Source organism: Lonchura striata, chromosome 1A (genome assembly GCF_050655825.1).
Source record: "Lonchura striata isolate lonStrDom1 chromosome 1A, ASM5065582v1, whole genome shotgun sequence".
NCBI lineage: Eukaryota > Metazoa > Chordata > Aves > Passeriformes > Estrildidae > Lonchura > Lonchura striata.
Window position 1 is genome coordinate 26,847,284 of NC_140741.1, and position 11,659 is coordinate 26,858,942.

The following is an 11,659-nucleotide window of genomic DNA, read 5'->3' on the forward strand; positions in this document are numbered from 1 at the left end:
GCTGCCTTCCCCAGTCAGACAGAGAGGGGCGGCCGGCCCGCCCGGGTGAAGACAGGCACTTGCTGTGGCCAGTAGAAGGGCTCCGCTCGGCCCTTCGCCCCGCCCCCGCGCCAGGCCCGCGTTTCCGCCCGGAGCGCTGTCCGCGCCGCGCCGCCGCCATGGCCTACCCGGGGGAGGACTACGACACCGAGGTGCGGGCCGCGGGCCTGGGGGGCGCGGGGCTCGGGGCCGGGTTCGCGGGGACTCACTGCCGCCCTCTCCCCACAGGCTGCCTACGACCCCTACGCCTACTCCAACGACTATGACATGCACACGGGTGAGTGTGAGCGCCCCGCGCCTGCCTGCGCCCCGGCCGGGCCGTGCGGCGCTGCCTCACTGCTCCTCCTTCTCCGCAGGAGACCCCAAGCAAGACCTGGCCTACGAGCGCCAGTACGAACAGCAGACCTACCAGGTGATCCCCGAAGTGATCAAAAACTTCATTCAGTATTTTCACAAGACGGTGTCAGATCTCATTGACCAGAAGGTGTATGAGCTCCAGGCCAGCCGCGTTTCCAGTGATGTTATTGACCAGAAGGTGTACGAGATCCAGGACATTTATGAGAACAGGTACTTCCAACAGATGGAAATCACTGTTTTAACTTGTGATGCTGTTAAAAGGGAAGGCTGCTACCTGTGCTGTTCCGAACTTGGGCTTTCTCTGAAACGGGTTTTGTTTGGTAACTGTGAAAAAAAATTCGTTGGTATTACCAGCCCATTAGGCCAATGTGAGTATAGACGAGTTGTGATTTGTCTGAAGGGAAGTGTCAGCCCTGGCCTAACAGGGAGGGAGGCTGCAAAGAGGGCTCTCAGTGGTGTTAGTCTGGCAGTTTGCAAAAACCTGAGGTACAGCTTTTGTGTCTCTTCCAAACGGTTGCTTCCACTCCTGCTTGTAGCTGGGGCAGCTTGACTTAAAGGGAGTGTGGAAGTGACGTACATGTCTGTTTCATGCCTGGGAGATAAATTGTAATCTTACTGCTCAGCTTGTGATTCTCATGGTATGCTTCAACATTGGATTTACTAACAGGGGTTGGTGGTGCTGCTCAGCTTTCATCAAGTCCAAGGCCTCTCTCTGTTGTCATCTCTGACTCCAGCACTGTCATACTGAGTGAAACGTGGATTTTCATACCTCATGTGTGTCTGTTTTTCAGCTGGACAAAACTGACAGAAAGGTTTTTTAAGAACACTCCATGGCCAGAGGCTGAGGCCATTGCTCCTCAGGTTGGAAATGGTGAGTCTTTCCACTTTCTGTTGGGTTGTCAGAGAGAGAAGGAACTGAATTTCTCCTGACCCTGAGTTATCAGGTGCACAGCGTTGTTGCTGCCTGAGTCGGTCGCCTTTGTTCACTCTGGCAGCTCTTTCAGCAGATGCCTGGCAAGAAGTCAGACTTGAGTGAAGCGTCTTTTTGTGCTTCCTTTCGTTGTTCTGGCAGGAGGCTTCTAGGCCTTGTGGCTTGCTAATGTCCTCTTATGTCGTCTTTTCCAGATGCAGTTTTCCTGATCCTATACAAGGAGCTGTACTACAGGCACATCTACGCCAAAGTCAGCGTGAGTGTTGGCCCTGTGTCTTCTTGTGGGCTGCTTGCTGGCTTCTCTGTGCCAGCAAACTTGACAAGTCTTGCTGCCCTACAGTATCAGTGGTCCCCTAACCTTTGCAAGGCAGGATTGGATGGGTTCATGAGCTGTAAGTCACACTGATTTTAGGGAAGATTAAAATTTTTGCTTTTGGTAGTTTAGTAAGGATTCACTGACTGCTGAAAAGCAAGAAAGACTTGATTGTCTGTTTGAGGCTCATTAGCTGTCTCTTCAGGCTTGGTGGTGATGAGTGTGCTGGTTTCTGTGGTAGCTCAGATGAATCAGGAGACTGGATCTGAGTGTTCAGGAGGCTCTTTGTTTCTAACAGCAAATGTAATGGTTAGTGACTTAGGGAATAAGGGGGTGTTGGAAGGTAACTGAATTTTCCTTTTTTTTTGCTTATGTGTGTTTCTTTGTTTTTCCTCTTCAAATGAGCAGGCAGTGAGAAGGGGTGTCACAAGAGGAAGGTGCATTATTTGTCATAAAAATCCTCATATGGGATCAGAGTGCCTTGTGAAAAGGGAAACATGGATACCATGAAGGATGGAGAAGAAGGAAATGAAAAGAATAGTGCTCTGTGAAACGAAACAAACTTTGTCTTTTCTAAGCCTATTTCTAAGTCTCTTTAATCAATGAGAAAGTCATAGTACTTGGTTCTTAAAGGAAAAAGTCTCAACAGATGCATGACTTTTGGGTACATAAGTAATAACTGCAGTTTTATTGTAGACCAGAGGGTGGAGAAATGGACACTTTTAAAAGCCTGCTGTGTGCCCAAGCCAAGCTTCAGCAGGAGAAACTGGTTTCTCAAGCTGTGCCATTAGTGGTTTTCAGACTCAGTGTCTCCAGCTGAAACAAGAACCAGTAGGTCAAGTGTCTAGAAATTATGTCCAGAAACAGAATTGTTCATCTATTAAGGCTTCTCATGAGCAGAGAAGGAAGGAAAGCTGGTGAAGGAATGGTGAAGTTCTTGAATCTGAACAGCAGAGGGGAACAGGGAAGGTTAATGCAGAATATTCACAGGATGTTTGACTGCTTGATATCCTGGGAGAATCTGCCTATACAGGAAAAGCCATCCCTATTTTGTGGGACAGCAGTGCTACAATTACAGGTTTTCTGGGCGATGCTGGTTGGTGTCCTGGTTGAATACTGGCTCCAGCACTCCTGAACCAGACCCTCTACTGTTGTGACTGTCCTTATGCTGTTGCCCATGAACTCCCTCCTGCCCTGCTTGATTTGAAGCAGACTCTGCTGACTTCTCTTTGCAGGGGGGGCCCACGCTGGAGCAGAGATTTGAGTCTTATTACAATTACTGCAATCTCTTCAACTACATTCTCAGTGAGTTGCTGCAATTAATTTCTGGTTTGTGAGTTTTGGAGAGAAAGATCAAATGGAGAGGACAGAGCTGGACAAAGGGTCAGAAGAACAGCAACATGTTTCTTTATAAGTAATAGAGGGAAAGATATAAGCTCTTTGCATGTTTGAGTTGAATGAAGAGCAATTTAAATCCATGAATTTAAAACCACAAAAAGCAGAATTAGTTTCCAGTGCTTTCTGAAATACTGTAAAGAATAAAACTTACTTAGCTTTCTTTCTTGCTGAGAACTGCTTCACCTATCTGTATTAAAAAGTAAAATGAAAACTTACAGTAAGGAAAACTTCATAACTGTTTACTGTTGTTGACTCCCCTTGGACCAAATGTTAGTGTTTGTGACTCCCTGCAAAGCCTCATGTGGAGAATGGATCAGTTGGGATAAACCCCTGCAGTCTGTGCAGCTTCTGAGAGCTGATGCTGCTGAGCAGTCACAATCTAGAGATTAACCCTGTGCATGTTCATAGTCTTTGAAAGTGAAGGCAGTCGAGGTAGTCAAAGCTGCATCTCAGCCCTACTGAAAGCTTCGTTCATCTGCTGCCCCACTCCCATTTCAAGGAAATTCTTGTGTTGTTTAATTTGACTATTCCTCCAGTTCTGACAGTGTTCTTGCTGAAGGTGTTAACCCTCTCATCTGTTCTCCTGCAGATGCTGATGGCCCTGCTCCTCTGGAACTGCCCAACCAGTGGCTCTGGGATATCATTGATGAATTCATATACCAGGTATGTGATTATAAAACTGGGCCATTTTGGGGTGTCTTTTCCTTTATTAGTTATATAAATTTTCCATTTCTTCCCATTATTTCCATAGCAAGGGTACCATTGCAAGTTGAAAATCTTTGGTGATCACCGTTACTCTCGTGTTGCCAGGTGGATGAAGAAGTTGTACAGATTTTTAAGTTACAGGGTGCTCTTTGGGGAGTTCTGAGCTTTTGTGCCTATTTGTCTTTCAGAACAAAATTTCTGTCTTTCTTAGTACGGCCCTTATGTGTGCACTGAGAGATTGATGATCTGATTTGAAATAAGCTGTGGTCTGAGGTCTTGACATTAAGAAATGTTTTTCCACTTACTGTTCAGAGTACAACAGTACAGATCTCAAATGCTATTGATTTTTCTCTTCTAAGAATATATTCCCTTTTCTGTAACTTTTTATTATAGATCTGCCTGAAAGTGTTGTCTTGTCAATCTTGAGAACAAAAAGGATGTGTACATATAAGGGAAAAGATGCATGCATGCAAACACATATTGTAATTTGGTCGTTCTCTTTTCTATCTGTTGAGACAGCAAATTTGTGTTTAATTGCCTTTCCTAGTTGTTTCAGAGATCCTTTTCTGCTTCAATTGTCTCCTGGCCTTTTCTGTCTATACTGTGTAATTCTTTTAGATGCTTTAAAGGTGGTATAATCTGCCATTTTAATTTCCATGTGATCTCACATGAAACTTCTTTTTCCATGCAACTTGTAGTTTATTGTAATGCATTTGTAGGAGCAAGTTGAAAGCTTAGTCCACTTACCTGAGCATCTCCAGACAAGCTGTCATCACTGAATCTCTGCTTTTCCCTGTAGTTCCAGTCTTTCAGCCAGTACCGCTGTAAAACAGCCAAAAAGTCTGAAGAGGAAATTGATTTCCTTCGTTCCAACCCCAAGATCTGGAATGTCCACAGTGTCCTTAATGTGCTGCACTCTCTAGTTGACAAATCCAACATCAACCGACAGCTGGAGGTCTATACAAGTGGAGGTGAGCTTTGGGAGGTGCCAAACAGCATTGGTGTCTGTGCTGCCTTGCTTTGATTTGACCCAAGTTGCTTAACTTTGTTTGGGAGCTGGATCAAACCCATAATCAGTGGATGGGTTGGCTGGGAACTGGTTCTGTTGGCCTTAAGTGAGAAGTAGCAGTGATTACATTTCTGGCCTTGCTCCCTTTGTTTTAAACAGAAAAGTATTGTGAGGGTAGCTTGCTTCCTTGGAGGATGACATTGTGGTTCCTTTTTTTCCCCTAGGTGACCCTGAAAGTGTGGCTGGTGAATATGGGCGCCACTCCCTGTACAAGATGCTGGGCTATTTCAGCTTGGTTGGGCTGCTGCGTCTGCACTCTCTGCTGGGAGATTACTACCAAGCCATCAAGGTGCTGGAGAACATCGAGCTCAACAAGAAGGTAATGCAACATGTTTTAACCCTTCTTTTGCAATCTTCCAAATGCCTCTGTTGAAGCGTGCTGGTGAAAAATTGCTGTGCTGAATCTTGCAGCTGAGGAACTGTTTGTGTCTGCTGTAGTTGTCAGGAGTTTGTGGCTGAGCACAGCTGGAGCTTTGGCATTAAATCAAGCCATATGATAATGCCTGATGCTGTTGCAGCACAATTGCCCAGTTTTTTAGCAGGTTTGTTGAGTTGTGCAACACAGTGTTACAGAGAATACTGGAACTACAAGTGGTAGTGCAGTAGCAACTACCTGAACACACCATTCTTAATTTTGCCAGTGGCTCTTTCTTGTATTTTTGACTTCTGTTCTCACTATGCCCGCTCCCACCTAGGCTGTATTTGCCTTAGAATTGAGTGCTGCTTGTGGCTAATAAAAGTTCAGTTGCAATGGGTTTGAGCCCGGGCTTGGCACAGATCTGCATATGTGCTGTCTGGCACAGGATGTGGAGTGAAACAGGGGGAAAGGGAACTGAGCAGAGCAATGTTAGGCACAGAGCAAGAGTCCTCTCCTTGCAGGAAGCTGAAACTGGAAAACATAGGAAATGGGATGATCCAATAAAACAGTGAGGAAGCTGCTGCAGGGATGGGTGGGAGGTGAGGTATCCTGAATTAACCCTCTCCTTTCTGTGTTTGGGATGGGAGTGAAAGCAGAGATGACTGAATTGTGGCTAACAAGGGGTGTGGATTGTTTCCCCTAACATGGCATGTTACTCCTTCCTTCTCAGAGCATGTACTCCCGGGTGCCTGAGTGCCAGGTGACCACCTATTACTATGTGGGCTTCGCTTACCTTATGATGCGGCGTTACCAGGATGCTATCCGTGTCTTTGCCAACATCCTCCTCTACATCCAGAGGACAAAGAGCATGTTTCAGAGGACAACCTACAAGTATGAGATGGTAAGAGATAGAATAGACTAGACTTCCCCAAAGAAAAAGCCACTGTCTTCTTTCCCGTCCCTCCTCTATCACCTGGTAGCTTATGTCTAGTAGTCCAACTATTATCCTGGACTTTGCTGGTGATGGTGACTGGGGGATCCTCTGAACTCCTTTGCCATGGATGGCAATGTTTGCTCTTAGCTATGTTACTAGTTACTTTGGGTGTTCCCCATACTGTTGCCCCAGGTCCATGTGCACTCTAGCTTTAGACAGGGTTGTTAATGTGTATCAGCTGCTGATGATACTCTTGTCCATGCTCCTTCAGACTCACCTTTGTTTCTAGTCCAGTGCTGTACTTCAGGTTGCTGCCTTTGTCAGATGTATTTCTATTATCTGATAATTATCCACAGTCATGGCTGTAACAAAGCTCCTTTCTCTTTCTACCAAAGCTGTCTTACCTCCTGATTTTGGTGCCTGTTTCACCTGCTGTCTCATTTTTATCCTTACGATTAGTTCCTAATTCTTTGTTTAGCCAAATGCTGCCAGTCTTAATTCCATGACACTTCAAAAAGTTAGTTGTGTCTGTTTCAGCCACACAGCTGTCCATTTCATCCCACAGGCATATAAATCTTCTTTCTCAGTCTTCTCTTCACTGACAACTGTCCCTTGCCAGGAGATGGTTGTTAAACTATATGCCTTCCCTTCTCTGCATGTTCTTGTACCAAAACAGTCAAACACACTTCTGGCCCTCTGGGTTCTGTGCTGCTGTGGATGCATTTACTCTGTACCTTCCTCTTGCCCACCCTCTCTTTTATTTCTAAGAACATTGATGTCTGGTTCATCCGTTTGCTTTGCCCAGAGGTATTCCTTCTTTGCGTGGTCCCCCTTGAGCATTAGGACCATCAGTGCTTTGTGTAAAGGATCTTCCTTTACAGCTGCCAGCTCCCTCGGGCACCCTAAAGCCTTAGCACACGGTGGTGCTGACAGGGTCTCTTCTCTGTCTCAGATCAACAAGCAGAATGAGCAGATGCATGCGCTGCTGGCCATCGCCCTCACCATGTACCCCATGCGCATAGACGAGAGCATCCACCTGCAGCTGCGCGAGAAGTACGGGGACAAGATGCTGCGCATGCAGAAGGGCGATGCGCAGGTCTATGAGGAGCTCTTCAGTTACGCTTGCCCCAAGTTCCTCTCCCCTGTGGTGCCCAATTATGACAATGTGCACCCCAACTACCACAAGGAGCCCTTCCTGCAGCAGCTCAAGGTCTTTGCTGATGAAGTTCAGCAGCAGGCCCAGCTCTCAACCATCCGTAGCTTCCTCAAGCTCTACACCACCATGCCTGTGGCGAAGCTGGCCGGCTTCTTAGACCTCACAGAGCAGGAGTTCCGTATCCAGCTGCTCGTCTTCAAGCACAAGATGAAGAATCTGGTATGGACCAGTGGCATATCTGCCCTGGATGGAGAGTTCCAGTCTGCCTCTGAGGTTGACTTCTATATTGACAAGGTTGGTATGACCACTTGCTGGCTGGGAAATTCTTTCACCCATGAAATTCTAGAATTGGCAGCACCTAGTTCTGTTCTGTGGGAGACATTCCTTCCTCCTTTGCCATTTATAGGGCTTGCCTGCCCACAATGAAGTTCTAGCCCTGCATAAAAAGAGTGTCAGTGGAAGAAGAGTGATGGAATATCATAGGCAGCTTTGTCAGTCAACATACTTAGAAAACAAACACTTCCCCAGGACGGAGGGAGCTGCTTGTCAGTGTTCTGGGTGGTGATAATTGAGTGACAGATAGTGCTGCTGCTTGTGTGTCAGATGGGATTGTCCTTGTAGGTGTCCCCCACATCTCTTCTTTGTTAGACAAAGCAGAGGTACTGCTTGGTCATGTTACAGGTCTGCTCTGCACTGGAGTAGCATTTAGTTGTGGCTACTCTAGGAGGAATCTAAACACAGACTGTGGAGCTATCACCATCTGCCTTGGAGTTCCAGCAGCAGGAAGCATAGCAAAGAGTCTTGTAGGACTGTAGTCTAGGAAGACAGCAGGAACCATTAGGTTTCTTGCTAGGGAGGAGACCAGGTTACCCTGTGTTCTTGGTCCTTGTAGCAGATCTCTTCTTGCAAGGTTTCATGCCGTGTCTCAGCCCAGCTGTCATGGCATATAGCAAGACTGAAAAGAGGGAAGCATGAACTGGGGTTGGAACTGTCAAACTGCTGCAAAGAGGACAAAACCAGAGTGTATAAGAATGTGGGAAGCGAATACAACCTGAACGGGGGACCCATCCCAGACAAAGGTATGAGGGAAGGCAGCCCAGGGAGAATGGATGGGTGCGGTGGAACTAGCACAGGTTAGATATGTGTAGTGCTGAACCATGTCTGGGGTGAAGCTCCTTAGGCTGATCCTTATATTTGGCAGTTCTTGCTGTCTCCCTGCTAGTAGCACAGTCCTTTTCCTAATCTCATCCTGTTCTCTTTTCCAGGACATGATCCATATTGCAGACACAAAGGTCGCTCGGCGCTACGGGGACTTCTTCATCCGCCAGATCCACAAGTTTGAGGAGGTGAGGCCTGGGCAGGAGAGCTGTGTAGCTCTATAGAAACATGTGGCAGTCATTGGGCTGTGCAGGCCCTGAAAGGTCCACACTTGTGTGAGAGACAGCTGTGTAATTCTATGCTGGACTTAGGCCTGGCTCTGCAAGGCACTGGGCAAAGGCAGGTGTTCTAAGCAGCAGCTGCTGGCCTTTGAGAAATGGTATGTTTTTGTGAGAAGTGCTCAGTTGAGCCACAGTGGAAAAGGAGGAGTTTTACTGTCCAGGGATGCTTATTCCTTTGTCTCTAGATAAATGTGGTGTCCCTGTCAGTAGCACAACCAAAATCATATCTCTAACTTCATAACTATGGCTCTAGAAAATGACCTCCGATTTCTGGAGCATAGATGGGCTTCAGCATTGAGTTTGGCCAGGAGGTGACATTCTGTCACTGCTTCACTCTCTCCCAAGGGAGGTTGTTCTGCACTGGAAACTCAGAGGGCAAAATTGTGAGATTTGGAGACTTAATACAGGGTTGTGATACCGCTGCTACAAGTTTATATCCTCTCTTCTCTCCACATCTTCCTCTGCTGTCTTGGAGAGGAGAGTTCTACTTATTCCCCTTCTGCTTGACATTCTGTATTGGCTCAAGAGCTCTCGTCAGAGATTTGGAGAGGAAGGAGTTAAGAGGCATTGGATAAGGTCTGCTGAGGGAAAGCAGCAGTTTGTATCAATCACTGTGTATTTTTTGACCTTTGCTTTCTCTAATTACAGCTGAACCGAACATTGAAGAAGATGGGCCAGAGACCCTAATGTGGATGCAGTGCAGGCCTGGGCAGAGAAGTGGGTGGGAGAGATTATTCTGTGTTGAGGGAGGAGAGCTAGGAGTTCTGGCATTTCTGGAATCTCCTGTGATTCAGAAGATATTTTGTATTTAAATATGCAGACTTGTTTGGCTCAAACTGTTCTACGAAGGACAAGACATCTAATAAATTAGTGGAATTTTCCTGATGAGCATTTGTACTCATTTCTTTTTCCTCTGTGGAAGAATATAACTGCATCTGGAGACATGGGCAGCTGCTGTTTGTTTGTGCCATTGTTGGTCCATGTTGCAGGTAACAATAGGGAGCAGAACAATAGGGGAAGGCTGCAGAACTGATTGACAGGAACAAAATTAGTGTCTTCACAGGATTATGGAAAGAGATGTAAGATAATGCTACTCCTTTAGCTTTTACCCCATGCAGTGAATAGACCTGAGTTGTAGTTATGTTCTTAGAAGGTTGCATTTTTGCCTTTCCTCCCCTCTATTTTATTTTAGTTGCTATGGAGTAGAAATGCTCCAAAGTGGGTTGTTATGTTTTTAAAGGAGAGGAGAGAATTTTTGTAAACATTGAACCAATATTAACTAGTCATCTGATGATATGTCCTTGCTGGAGGTTGTGTTTTATTTCAGCAGAAGTGATGCCGGAGACCTGGCCCTTAATTTAATTGAGTTCAGTTTCTCTGGGAAACTCCCCGAGGGCCTTTAATTTATTAAAACCCTTTAAATGCAAATTTTCCCTCCTCTCCAGCCGCAAATTTGTAGTGCCTTGAAAGAAGGGGAAAAAAAAGTTGAAAACGAGTCACATAAAAGGGAATCAAGGATCTGCAAGTGTTGGGGAAGAGAATGCAAAGAATGAATCGCATCTTTCCACACCCTCTCTCCCTTTTGCCATCTTTAAATAGTTTGGTGTTTGAGTGGTAGAAACAGGTGCAAGAGGAAAACATGCACGTGTAATAGAAAGCTACACAAAGTGTGTTTCAGATGCACCATCTGCCTCTTCGTACCTCTCCCTCTCATTCCTTTCCACTGAGAGAGGTGTCCTAGCTGTCCAGTCTGGCTCTATGTTTGATACCCTTTAAACAAAGGGAATAATTAGCCTTTGTTGGATTATATTCTCTGTTTGAATGAGGGTCAGGTTTCCAGTGTCCTAGATACTGCTCAAAAGTAAACTCTGTTTCCCATCACAAAGTAACTTAGGCCAACAGGGTACAGGCAGCACAGTGAGATTAAAAGGGCAATTCCTGTTGACCTTCTAGCTGCTGGTGTTGGTGTTATGAATTCTAGGAGCTTACTGTGTCCAGTTCTGGAGGGTTTGATGCAACCATATCATGAAGAAATTAAAGGGCTGAGATACCACTGCATTGCAGCAGCCCGTGGGGAGCTGTGTTCATATCAAGCAGAATCTGCTCCTTTTTGATTTTAGGGCTGTCACTTTTCCTTCTGTGTATTTGCCAACAGCAGCACAGTGAGCATACTTGTCAACAGCAACTGTCCTACTTTCTTACTAACCAAAGCCTAAATCTTTCCCAGGAAGTGCTCAGGTCTATGTGATACTCAACCTGAGAACCCTGGCAGGTATCTCCATGACCAGTTCTAGTTCATAGCACAGCAAAGGAATTGAGTGTGTTGCTGGGATTTTAATATCTGGTTGGCATGTCAAAATTTTTAATGCATATCTGTATCATCTTAAACACTCCAGTGGTTACAGGCTGTTGTCACGTCTGTGAATATGCTGCTGCTTTGTTTTCATCTGCCAGAGCAGCTTCCAAAGGATACACAGAGACCATCCACTAATCTCCCAGGCTCTGCGCCTTCTCTGAGGGACTGCCGAAGGTTAACTGAGCAGGACTGGCACTTGGTGGAACAAAGCCAGGAGGATTGCAGCTCTCACTGGGTGGAAAGATGGGCTCAGCGAGCTGCGGTGCCTGGCACTGGCTGAAGCTGGAGGAATGCAGAGTGTTCAGCAGCATCAACAGAGCCCCACTGGTGCTGGGAAGGCGCTCCGGAGGGAGGTGGGGGTGGCTAGAGCTCGAGCCTTGCCTGTTGCGGCAGGGTTTGGTGAGTGGAAGTGGTTCTGGGCAAAATGGTTTTGTCAGAGGGAACCACAATGCAGGATCACGTACTCTGTGTGTGTGTCTGTGACCTACAGTTGTGAAGGGATCAGTATAATTATGAAACGTGGAAAATTCAAGAAAACCTCCCTCCTCCTGCTGTCCCTTAGGATACATCAGGAAGACACTGTCAGGCAGATGGGGGGAAGGCT

General features: G+C 46.3%; 1 protein-coding gene across 1 annotated transcript; it reads left to right on the forward strand.

Moving 5' to 3' along the window:
• The first annotated feature begins 120 nt into the window (after window positions 1–120).
• EIF3L (eukaryotic translation initiation factor 3 subunit L) lies at window positions 121–9,584 on the forward strand. Its single transcript, XM_021554063.4, has 13 exons — window positions 121–191; window positions 268–316; window positions 396–606; window positions 1,188–1,267; window positions 1,522–1,583; window positions 2,876–2,945; window positions 3,628–3,701; window positions 4,543–4,714; window positions 4,977–5,131; window positions 5,901–6,071; window positions 7,057–7,554; window positions 8,526–8,606; window positions 9,348–9,584. Exons 1-13 carry the CDS (start codon window positions 159–161, stop codon window positions 9,384–9,386), a joined length of 1,695 nt encoding a protein of 564 aa, XP_021409738.1. The 5' UTR covers window positions 121–158; the 3' UTR covers window positions 9,387–9,584.
• Window positions 9,585–11,659: the final 2,075 nt, after the last annotated feature.